Source organism: Eleginops maclovinus, chromosome 9, assembly GCF_036324505.1.
Source record: "Eleginops maclovinus isolate JMC-PN-2008 ecotype Puerto Natales chromosome 9, JC_Emac_rtc_rv5, whole genome shotgun sequence".
Lineage (NCBI taxonomy): Eukaryota > Metazoa > Chordata > Actinopteri > Perciformes > Eleginopidae > Eleginops > Eleginops maclovinus.
The window spans coordinates 13,717,959-13,731,199 of NC_086357.1; the positions used below are offsets into that span (position 1 = coordinate 13,717,959).

The window sequence follows — 13,241 nt, forward strand, 5'->3', positions numbered from 1 at the left end:
ACTAAGAACTGTGCGAAAATTGTTCTGACAATAACACAGTGCTTCTCCGACTTTGTTAGTAAGCAGAAAAGACTTCTACATAACTTCAGTTACAGTAACTTTGCAATGCGGCAAGTCTGTGCTCATTTGATAAGATAAAGCACAATGCAGCTCTGCCCCGCTTCTGCCTCGCTGCACATAGTTGCCAGCTGGAAAAAAAAGGATGCTGCCAGTTTCTTTCAGTCAGTGTGACAGACAGCAATCAAGAGGACAATAATTGCTACCTCTTTCTCAGAGCAGACAGAAGGGGAAAAGGCAGGAAATGTACTGTTGCGTTCTGCTTACTTAAGCTCATACAAATGGTACTTCAGAGCTCTTGATTTTAACGAATGCTTGTGCTCCTCTGAATAGGCTGAAAAGAATATACAGCTGGTACTTGGTACACATACCAAGTCACACACACCCCACACATACTAACAGGACTAACAGGTTAATGACACAGCTGTAGTCCCTGGTGGATGAAGTACTGTATGTGCATGTAGTGAAGGAAAAAAATCACACGTGCCTGTTGCTCACTGTGTGTAATATGTTAATGATACATTTCACAGTTTTAGCTGCCCTAAGAAGCATAATATAAATAGATCACACACAAAACACAACCCACCCACCCCCCCCTTACTGCACTCTTTATTTACATCTCACTCTCTCCTTTTCCTTCTCTCAGTTTGTCTCACCTCAATCTAAGAGGGGCTGTTTTGGTGTTTCTAAGAAAAACAAACCAAATATAGCTCAAATTATAATTACCAAAAAGAGATGGTTTTGATTTAGACATTATTATTAAACCTACAAATCTGAGTTGAATGTGAAAAAAATACAGAGACTTGGTGTCTGAAGCCTCCCAAATTTCATTACAAATGTCACATTATCATTGATGTTAAACGGCAGGAGAGATGGCGGGTGGGGGTTGCAGAAACAAGACAAGCAGGAGGAGAAAATGGGATAAGGATGGGATATAATGAAGTTAAATGAGTGTTATGCTGCTTCCTGAATGCTAGTGCTATAGGCCACATGTTTTCAAGGCAAGGACAAGTGCCTGCAGCACTAAGATGGCCACAAAATGCTGACTCACTGTTTTACATCTATCAATCATTTTAAAATGTGTTTACATTGAGGCTATATTGACCTGGTAGTAGATTTTAAACTAGATGGAAGAGTACAACGGGGAATTGAGGTTTATCTGTGTACCTGAAAGCTAAAATGCAACATTATAATAAACAATGAATTAAAACGCTTCTTGCAATGTGAAGGGTACGCTATATTAATTCTGATCTAAAAACCAACCACAAACAAATGTTTAGTATGTTTTTTTTTTAAAGAAATCTGTCACAATTGTTTATTATTATTGTTAATTTAAAGCTATAAATAAAAACAATGAAACAAATTACATTAAAAAGGTTGCTGCATTCTGCTTATCCCACTGAGAATCAACACCAGTATGTGTGTGTCTTCATTGTTTTTGGGTAACAGTTAAAGAATAAGGTTTAAATTGTCATAATTGGGTTAATAGGTTAACCCAGGACTGTAAATATAGTGAGAATGGCATTACTGGTCAGCATAATAATCCTGTTTCTGTTCAAATATATTTTATTTGACATGCCTCAGAGAGGAGGGAAAAGTTTAGCTAACTTTTTCAGCGAAATTGAAGCATGACTTTTTCACATCTCACTAATAGGCCTACAATCTCTGTGTCCTTTCTTTCTTTCTTTTGCAGTATCTAATCTTCTCTTGCTCTGATGGGTTTGAAGTGTTGTAAAGTGTATTCTGATGTGTGTTTTTCCTAAAAGCTGGTTCAAACTACCCATCTCTCAGCTTACATCCCTTCAAACTAAAACATATGTATGCATTAAAAAACATTGCTGTAGCGACAGTAGGTAATAGGCATCAATTTTGACTTGGTGATAGCCTTTCTACTGACATTTCAGTAGCTGCAAGATGACAGGTAACCATTTAACAACCTATTTATTCTTATTCTTCTCTTTAAAAATGCACAAATGGAAGAAAGTATTTTATGACTTCATAATAACCACTACGCTAAAAAGACTTGCATTGCTGCTTGGTAGACCATATACAGCAAAGTGCAGAAGGGGCAATGGTGGCAAGGAATACAGCTCATCAGTTAAATGCAAAGTGACAGCAGTGTGAGTACATGGTACCGTATGTTCTTTACAGTAGTTAAAGCAACCACCAAGACATCCCAGGGGAACAAGCGCTTACCTTCCCATCAGCCCTTTACCACTGCATGCATGCAGATTTAAAGACTTCATGAGGTAATCAAGCAGTCAAGTTGGTTAATGTGAAATTAATGAATCCCTTCAGTTGCTTTATTAAGAGTGGATGTAGACTACAACCGACAGCCAGGACAAATAATGTAATTACTGAGCAGTTATGAAATCAACACAAACATCTGAGAATTTAATAACCGTCAAAATGTGAAAGGGTGTGAAACATGTCACCCATGAATTGCCACAACTTTCTGTCCTTTGACTCCCATTCCTGGCAAAGATAACAGCATACAGGCATCCTAACAAGCACACATGCACGGGCACAATCGACCCTCAGCGTCACTCGCCTCCACCAATCCGTAATAGTAGACTTTCTGCTCGACTGGTTCAGTACAGGGAGATAGGAGGGAGAGATGGAGATTGCTGAAGCGAGTCATGCAGTGTGAAAGAACGAAGAGGAGGAGGAGGAGGAAGAGGGGACGAGGAGGTAGCCTGGTTTCAGACCTCTGAATCACTGGCCACATCACCAAATTTATCAGTGACTCAAAGAGGAACGATGCTGCTCTTGTGAATGGCTATTTTGTGGTTGGAGAAACAACAGAGCCAATTAGAACCTGTGTTGGCTGGACAAATGCAGGTGTTGTCAGAAAGCTTTGCCAGATTGAGACAGAAGTGAACATATGATGCATGCTTGGACATTAACCAAGTACATCAGCAAATGTGTTGGTCCTCTGGTTGTTTGGACTACATTAAACTGCATATAGCAATATGCTGGTTTATAGCATTTTTTAGATAATTAAGATCTGACTATTCTCACTTTAATTTATTTCCAGTTTCCTAGTGTTAGTCAACTTAAAGTAGTAGCAGGGCTTACATTTGCTAGAATGTTAGCTTCAGTAATATACCCGGTTATTGCTTCCTTGTTCTCTCCGTGTACTTAAATGTTAAAACACTAGATGGTAGCAACAAATATATCAAAGTTTAGTATTTGTCTAAAGATTATTTAACCATGCACCTCCTTTGATTCTCTGTTATAAACACCCTGCTCTTGGGTGTCTTAATAAAGGATAAAAATAGATTCAGAAGAGAAAAGTCGAAATTAGCATCTTTGACATCTTTGTGTTTTTCCCTTACTCTGTATGAAGCCCCATCATCTCTCTTGATTAACTTATCATGACACCAGCACTTTGAGCTGCATTTTTTAACATGGTTTTCACACGCTGCAACCCAAATCTGTTAATAGGAACCAAACCGGTTCATCAGGACAATATTTGACACAGCGGCCACAATTTCCAGCATTAATTGCAATTGATAAAAACACATTAAGTAGGTAAAAAAAAGGGAAAGGGCTACATCAATAACAAGATCTCCTAACATGTATCAAGCTTAAGATAGATGTTACAGCAGTTTCCTTTGTAATTAAATAGTCTCTCTTTTGGTGTTCTCGTCCGTCTCTTACTGAAGTGAGCAGTTTAGCGTAAACACACTGGCTGCAGCAGGAACAATAATCATGTCAAGTCTTCCCTGACGTCCATTGAAAAATGATTTTGGCTGCATCATGATGCAAAACAAATCAATAGCAGACGGAGTGCTGGACAGAAAAGTGTGGCGAGATGGATATCTAGGTGGACTTTTTGAGCTATGGTAAATAACCCTCTGTGTAGAGCTGCCTCTTTTGTTTTTGCTGGGGCCGACTCCTCTGTGGTAAACCAGGTCTGTCTCCCTCTTTATATCTGTTTTTGAGTAAGTGAGCATTTTCTTCTTCCACCTCCTATCTGTCCCTCCAACCAACCCCGGTATCTCTCACAACTCATCGATGTCAACACAGGAAGCCAAGATCAACAGCATTTAAGTGAGCACTTTTATAGCCTAACTTAAAAAGGAAAAAAAGGCCTACATTTTTCACATTTCACAGATATACATGTGAGTAACTTTTTTTGTTTTTGTTTGGTAAAGTAACACATTAAAAGTTACTGTATAAAGTTACTGTTCTATTCAAATCCACATTTTAAGAAAGAGTGATTCTTCCTGTCTTCTTAACTATTTTTACTTCTCTCCCTTCTTAGTATTCCTGTGGCAGTTTCTTGTTTCCCCTCATATTACCCCCTCTCTCTCCTTAATGTGCTTTCTGGGAGTGGAAAACAGAGCGATCATATGCCCAGCCGGCCATCAAACATTTAACATCATGTGGTGTTTTGGCGTGCAAAAGAGAAAGACGGAGAAAAAGACACAGAAAGAGGGATACGGAATGCTTACAAAAGAGACACGGGAAGACATTGGAAAAACATGAAAGAGAAAAGAAGACAGACATTGAAGAAGCCCTAAAAAGAAAGAAATAGTGAAACTTAGGAAAGATGCATGCTGAGGCAGACAAAGAGAGCGTAAAAGAAACAGAGAGAGACAAAGAAAGAAAGAGAAGGCACCAGCTCAAACAGAAGAATCATTGTCTGCATGCCAGTAGGTCAGGAGTTCACCGCGAGGATGGAATTTATATCATTGATCACACAAGAGTTTGGAAAACGTGCTGCATGGTTTGGATTGAAGTTGGCAATATCATCACCATGTTAAACTCCAGGCAGCACAACATGAAAACAATATCAAGGCCATGAACAGAAAGACAGACAAGAAATGCTAGAGAATATAATGGGCATATAAAAAAAGGTGATGAGAAAGAATGTCAGGCTATCATAATAATCATAATAATATTTAGTAGTGTGTGTATATGTGTGTGTGCGTGCATGTGTGTCTTGTGAAATGATAATTGTTTGAGGTTTATGAGCAGATAATCACTGAGATAATAGATCGGTAAAATGTCTCTGTTTGTTGTGATTACACACAATTTTAGAATCTGCTCATGTCTTAACATTTTAATTGAATCCACATCAAGACAAAGACATCATTGTGACTTTTCATGACCAAAAATAACCCTCTGAGCCAGTGGTTTTAAAAAAAAAAAACTAGTGTTTTCTATGGCAACAGTAAAAAATAACCTTCATATGTTGTTATAATAAAAGTTGTTTAACAACTCTTACTTTATCTCTATTCGTCAAAGGGATTTATCACTTGATAATGATTATCCCAGATAATTAATGCAGTACAAAAGTACAAAAAGGTCTGGCCAACAGATAATAGTCATTCAGCATCTTTTAAAAAATAAGGCTCAGACGGGGAGACAATTACTATAATGCAAATGGTAATGATTTTTTGAGACAGTAATCTGATTATTTAATGTCATGGAAATGAATCTTGTTATCATTACTTACCCTTTTTTTTTTAAATTAACTATAAACTAGCATCTATTCTGCAAAACATAAACCGCACAAAAAGGTTAAAACACATGGTGTATGACAGCTAGTGCCATTTCCTTATAATATTTAAGATAATTGAATCTCAATGTGGGCGGTGGTGGCAAAGTCCATAGGGACTTGGCTTGGGAAGTGGAAGGTCCCGGAAAGACCAATTGACCGTTCCCTACACTGCTCTCCGGAAGCCGTACACATGGCAGCCCACTCCTTCTAACACTAGGATGGGTCAAATGCAGAATCTACATTCTCACTCTGTGGGACAATTAAGTATTTATTCTATTCTTCCTGATTGTAATGCATGCCAGGCTCTGGGCTTTATTTGTTAATCTCTTTTTTCCAATTTTAGCTTTTTACCTGTCACTCTTACAGCATTTGAGAGTGAGCATGATGGACCTCAGTGTCGCGCTCAAGGACACTTAATCATGAAAGTGGCTGTTAATGGACCGGTGAGGCAGTTAATGGTTATGATGGGTGTTACGGGTGTTGTTGTGTCATCAATCGAGCTTATGTTCTGTAGACTTATGAGACTAAACAAGGCAAAGGACACAACTGACATCGTAAATATTTCAAAATGAAGTTATTTTCCTTTATAATCCCCTGTACCCAACCAGCCCCCGCAAATCTCCCCGTCTGCTCAGAAATAGGCTGAACAATGACAGAGAGAAAAGATTAACAGACACGAGTCCCCGCTCTGCCTGCTGCTGGGGAGGGAGCAGAGAGCGAGAGATACAGGGAGATAAGACAACATAAAAATCCATTACATTCACAAATGCAATATGTGCCTCTAAAAAACTCACATAAAGCGTCAACAATAAACACATACTCTAACATATCCACAATTATGACCGTACTAACATGACACACACACAGAAAAAATGGAATCTGTTTTCCATCATACAAACGGTCCAGCATGTTGACAAACAGGAGCAGATTCTTATCTTACTTGTTTCCTTTCCCTCCTAACCCCAACCGAGGCAGTTTTTTTCCATACAAGTAGAGACAAGCAATCTATATCATGTTACCACAAAATCATATACATATGACCCATTTCATTGATTTGTATGTGTTGCATGGGTATATGTTGATTCCTTATTTGCAGACAATGGTTTCCACCTTCACCACACGGACACAATATAGCATCTCTGTTTGCCCTGCCTAATTTGAACCAATTTACTGTAACTGCTGTTTTTATGAGGGATACGAGTCACCTTGAGCCTTTGCAGTCAAATCCAAGCAGCTATTTTCCACGCCTCTAATCCATGCATTGCATAACATAGCAAGCCATTTATTCCTACTATAGTACCCTAACTGCTACAAAGGATGAGGTAGACTCAGGGGGAGAGTGGGGGATGGGTCTCAACATCATGCAAAACATTTATATGAAGTAAATATGAAAATACATTATTTTCATATTTACTTCACTGTGATATTTTTAAATAAAAGCCAAACTCACAGATCTTGGGCTTTTTCTAGGAAACAAGCCAAGAGAAATAACAACAGTGTGAATGACACAACCAAATGTGAATGAAACCAGATTCTATTTTGTGGGATGTTGCAATGCTTTTTTCACTTTGAGATAAGCTTGTGTTGTGTTCTGTGCAGACATCCATTTGTTCAATGGGGTTGTGAACCCAACAAAAAGGTTGAGAAGCACCATGTTGCGTAACGCACCTAGCACCCTCCACATCATTGCATCCATCCAAAATAAGGACTGACTCACTCAGACATAAATTGTACCCAGGTACAGGGCAGGGATGGACTTCATCAAAATGGAGGACAGGGGAGTCGGCTGAATGTGACTTCATTCCATTATGTAATCATCTAGCCCTGTGACAAATCCCCAGACTGTAACCCTCTCATACATGTTTGGCCCCTTTATAAATCATTTCTCAAAATAGTTTTCTTGTTAGTAGAGATTCTGAATCATTTTCTCATCAAATTCTCACTTTCTCTACCATTCCCTCTTGCTAGCTTTCTGTATAACCCCTCTACATCTTACATGATTCCTCTAACCATATCTCAGCTTACATCCCTTTTCCTTACATTTTCCCCCAACCTCCCACTGTTACAAACCGTCTCTCTTAATCCCCCCCGCCGCCAACAGATTCAATGCTTCAGTTTCCTCTTTTCATCCAAAACCTTCCCCTCTCCATATTATCTCTCCTCTCTCTAATCTTCTGTCACATCCCTCAACCACTGTACATTTTCTCTCTTTCCTTTATGTCCCAACACTCCTTATTTTCTTCAATGACCCAGCACCACAGGCCTTACCAGGTATGGGCTACAGTGAAGCGTCGTCTCTGTCTGATGCTCTTGTTGACCATCAGCTTGCGGAAGAGGCGCGGGGAGCTTCTTGGGGATAGTTTGGGAGACGTGGCACCCCTCTTCCCCCCCCCCACACCTGGGATTTTGGGAGGCTCTAGCTCCAGGTGCATGTGCTCCTTGAATGTCCGGATGCAGGAGTCCATCTCAACGCTCAGCTCGTTGGATGACATCCCTGCAGGCTGGGTTTAGTCTTCCTGTCCTCTTACAAATTCAGCCTCTTTCTGTTTCAATTCAGTCATCAGCTGCTCATGTACAGCTTATTTTGCATCATCCAGACACAGAGAAGTTTGCGCTGGTTTGAAATGTTGTAGCCAAAATATTGAGGCTACTTCACACTCAAACATTCACCCAGGAAAAGGCCAGCTCACACATACCCTTTTGTTGTTTGTGTTGCCTCCTTGCTTTCTATCCTTCCTCCTTTTTTACCGCTCCTTCACAGGTTTAGGGATTAGCCAGCCAGCAGTGGTGCCCTCGCCCTCTCTCTTTCCTTTTGGCTGTAGCAACGTGCTTTCCTAGTTGTCTTCTGTTCATCAGAGGTTCTTAGATGTGCTTTACCCACAGCAGGGTCACAGACAGCTCATACCAGGAGAGAAAAATTCTTCTTTTGTCAACACAACCTCTTTTCCATTTCCCTCCTGGTGTTGCTGTCTGACGAGTGTTCACCCAAGTGCTTCTCAGTGTCCCCCTTTCACTGATGGTGCCTGCTGGATGCACACCTCAGTACCAACTATTTCTCTTAGTCCATCCAGGCTGCTTGATGTTGGAGGATTTCCCTTATGAAAGATTCAGAAGGGCTGAACGCTCCTCTCTCCCTCCTCCTGTCTTGCTCTTCCCTCCATCAAGCACCGCTTGACTGACCTCCTCTCTCCGCAAACAGCCCCCACTTCTCCCAAAGGCACTCCCGGTGTTGCACAGAGTGACTCCCACTATGCAGAGCCTCAAGTCAGATTTCCTTTCACTTACACAGTCAAAGTGGTGAGCGGCGCAGAGCAACGCACGCAGGCAAATGCTTCACTTGCTGTTTCATTCAGAATATACACAAGGAGCTGAGAACAGGCACGCAGCGAGTGCAAGCCACGCCTCCCCTGTTAAGGATTGGCTGGTGGTTGTTGTGACGACAAGCAGGCAGGCACAGTAACAGGTTGTCAAATTTATTATTTATTTTCTGTTTAGCTGGGATTTGTGGTAATGTTTCTGATGATGTTGTGACCTTTAGTGAGGCAGGCAACTGGTGAGTGCAGGCCAAGAACAAAATTGCAATTTGGAAGGGCGATAAAGGCAGACAGCTTAATGCGCATCAGTGAGGAGAAACATATACACACTGCACCAAAGGTCAATTCATTCAAATAAACAGCCTAAAGAATGCTACTGACTGTGCCTGTTGTCTCTTTGTAGTAAGAATGAAACAATAAATATTACTTATTTCATACAGTATTTTTCAATCACAATTCCACATCCACACACACACACACACACACACACACACACACACACACACACACACACACACACACACACACACACACACACACACACACACACTTTTAGCCATCCATAATTCTGTCTGAGTAGAAGCAATTAAACCATGAGATTGCCTCAGTATGTAGAGAAAGGGAGAAATAATTGATAGAGGCATTTCAGATACACATTCACACACACAGGGCCAGAGGGAGAATACGAAGAGCAATGCCTTAAAGGTAGAAGAGGTAGAATGGCAGCATGACGAATATTGGAAACGTGAGCTCTCGCTTGTCTGCTCTGTGGACTAATTTGTTTTGGTTGTGACTCACTGATGCTTCTGAGCCATCTAAGCATGGACAACTTTCTCACTAAATGCTTGCCAATAAAACCTTTGAAAAATAGTCTTAGCAAGGACGTTTATAAATGAGAATACACTTGTAGTAATATGTGTCAACAGGTCAAAGCACACTGTGTCAGTTAGTGGTTAAAAAAATCAGTTAAGCTAATTCCAAATGGAAAAGCTCAAGAGAGGACGATGAACAGGTGTGGCATGTCTGTGGTACCATCCACTGCAACTTCAAGTAATCTTCCCGATATCTAAACATATGCACAATGAAGAGAGAAGAATCTGTGGATTTGTGTGTTGTAAGCAATTGTTGAATGCCTTGTGGGCAAGGAAGCAAAGGCTTTGCTTGATTGGAAGTAAAAGATGAGCATTCATCAGATCAAATTATTATTGGTAGAGTGAATTGCTGTATACAAAAGCACACAAAAATGGCAGAAATTAAATGTGGCAGTAAAGTACAGCTCATTTAAAACACTTTATAAGGGAAGGGAAGGCTGACTTACACACAAATAAGAGTCCTCGTTAAACTTATTGATTAAAATGGGGCGCCAGTCACCACTGAGCACATATACAAACATTGCTTCAGATCAGAGTAAAGGAAGGTAACACTAGTTACTAATGCCAAATCAGTTGATGCTCTCATTAGCATCACTTTGTACAGTGATAGAAAACTGACACCAAAAAAACACTTCATAAAATTAATCAATGAAATTCTCACAATTTTCTCTATCTGCTTGTCATTTCTTCTTTAAAAAAAAACAGAGCTGATGCGTTAGAAGTGAGAAACACCTTTAGACAAAAAATGTTAAATACTATTACCTGCTTTTGACATTAATACGATTTCAAACAAAAGATGAATGACAAAGCACAGAAGAGACGGGGCAGAAAACCAAAGCTATAAATTCGTTTCATAAGTGATGAAAGATTGAAAGGGATTAAATTAGAGTGGCTGGGCCATTTTCACTCCACATTTTACACCCTGAAGAGCTTGAATGAAAGCACACAATGCATAGTCACAGAAAAGGAAGGAAAGAGATCCAAAACAGGAGCGCTGGCAGCCCTTCACTGGTGGGCTGTGTTCCTCGAACAAGTGGATACTAATAATGGTGTCTACTGAAATGGAGACTGATAAAAATGCTACATTTCTGGGCGATTCCTGAAAATGATTTAAACTAAATGATCAGTCAATTATTCAATTATGAGATTGAAAGGAATGTGCTGATGAATAATGAACACAAAGTATTGGACAGGTTGAAATATTGAACAAATGAAAAATGAAAGGATCCCCTAAGTGATTAAAAAGATTCCTTCAGGCGGAGATTAATACCTCACTCCAAATGTTTTTTTTAATTGTTATCTCCACATATATGGCAGCCATTCAAGTGTCTGTTGAATTCCATTATGGATAAATGTTGTCAGTAGTTTATAGAATAATAATTAAAAAGATTAATAAAGACCCATGTTATGCCATGTGCTATTGAAGCATTGTAAGAGGAAGAAGATGATCAAATGTAGATTTTATTTCCCTACCTTGCTGAACAAGTAAAGGGTTAAACCTCTTATAAGCAGCCCAGCCTCTCCAAGCCCCACCTGTCACTTTCCATAATGTCATAGCATGCATTAAGATGCCTCAGCCTCCCTCATGTTGCCTTACTTCTTGGTCTCCCACAGAGTGATGCTGAGCAGGGAGATCTGAAAATATCTTTGACGTCTTTGTGTGTTGTTATCATGAGTGTGTTGGTCAAATGGAGGTGATATAGACCTTGTGTGTGTGATGGGTTAAAGGTTCCTCAATGAGAACCCCATGTGCAGCATCTTGTGTTACAAAAAAACACCTTCCTCATTTTCTCTTTCAAGCTACATCTCTCAGATAAGTGGACAAAACAAGAATGCATTGTGGTCCAGATTAATCGACCTGTACTCCTTCACAAAGGTTTATACAAAAACTCAGATTCTGAAACTCAAAGAGAAGACAGGTTATAAACACCAAATTGCCATGAATAAGATGAAAAGAGGCTGCACATTATGACAAATGCAAATATAAACAAAGGATCAAAGTCAATGGTGAAATGAATAAAACACAACAGAGAACAAAAGGGGTTTCATGTAGTCTGTGGAATAATCTGTAATATCCGTAAAGCTGAACGAGGGCTTCAAGATTTCAAGGTGACCTTGTTATATTTCCTTTATACAATCCTGGAGAACATTAAAAGAGTGGTGTCTGCTACAGACTTCTCCCAAGTCTGCTTAAGTGTTTTGTATCATGTATACATTTATCCTATTAACATCCCTGTCAACTCCGAACATAACAGACTAAACTACTCAGAGGTTTAATTCACACTCACACATGAGAAGATTGCTATGCAACACAAACTGACAATCAGGAGAGTAGCCACATTCAATCCTGATTAAAAACAGATTATTTTTCCTCCAAACCAAAACTCTCCTAAAGCTGATGAAACTGTTGAGGACACGACCGCTCCTTCCAAGCATTTAGCATAAAACTGGATCATATTTGTCCATTCAATATTCCACAAGCTAAGCTGCATAATCATGCAAAATGGTGTTGAAACATTAGAAGCATATTGACTGTTGGTGTTTGTTGAAGTTGAGTTGCAGCAAGAGCACTTCCTATCTTCTAGTGCCTCCAAATGAAAGTCGTGGACATGTGTCCAAAACACTAAGATAATCTGCTGATATCCAAAGTTGGTATGGTTGGATCTGAATAGCCTACATCTCAGTGAAATACAATATATGTGAATAATTTGTCTGCCTTTGTCTCTGTGCGTGCTAAAATGAAAAATGTAAGATACAATTTTGGCTCACTGGCTGTGTGGATTACTCACTCAAACACCAAATCTGTCTGGAACACCGGCGGAGAGGGCAGTGCTCGACAACACAGCACAAAAAGAAGTTACACTGAGTGCAGACGAGCCATAATCTGACCGCTGTCATCACGACCCAGGGTGAAGAACACACCCAAATATACTTTCAAAGTCTGGAGAGGAAATTGTAAATGGTCAAATATAATTCATTGTGGTAAATGATGTCATAACACATTACAGACAGCTCTGGTTTGGACTTGAAATCAATAAATGTTTAGAAGATACACTTGATTTTAGTCCTTTTTTCAAAACATTTTTTAAAGAAATCTCCGTGAAATGTAATACAACTAGAAATGAATAGGAAAACAAATGTTGCTCTGACCTCACCATAAGGTTTACTTGTTTCCTAACACAGCCTAGCCCTAGACACTTACACCACTAGATGTTTTGCAGAGTGTGTGTAGTCAATCATCACCAGTAGGTTTTCTGTAGTGTGTCGTTACCTGCAGCACTTCAGCGGATAGGGCATGATCATGTTCCGCAAGTGAAAGGATTTGGTTTATGGAGATAAGCCAAAGCGAGTGCGAATTTCTTTGCTGAAAAAAAGGGGGCTACAAGACGACTGACTAAAATAGCGCCAGTCTTACCTAAAATGGTGAAAAGCAATGCACTGTGTTTCATGTCTTATTATAGGGAACATCACTGTACATCAGATCTC

General features: G+C 39.7%; 1 protein-coding gene across 2 annotated transcripts in view; it reads right to left on the minus strand.

Moving 5' to 3' along the window:
* pde4ba (phosphodiesterase 4B, cAMP-specific a) overlaps positions 1-13,241 on the minus strand; it is a 126,948-nt gene that overhangs the window by 86,306 nt on the left and 27,401 nt on the right. Inside the window, exon 1 of one of the 2 annotated variants that reach the window (XM_063892128.1) lies at positions 7,838-8,101. The exons of the other annotated variant lie outside the window; for it this stretch is intronic. Within the exon in view, the coding sequence (XP_063748198.1) occupies positions 7,838-8,061 (224 nt within the window). The 5' untranslated portion in view covers positions 8,062-8,101. Of the gene's footprint in view, positions 1-7,837; positions 8,102-13,241 lie in introns of those variants that run through there. 2 annotated transcript variants of the gene reach the window in all.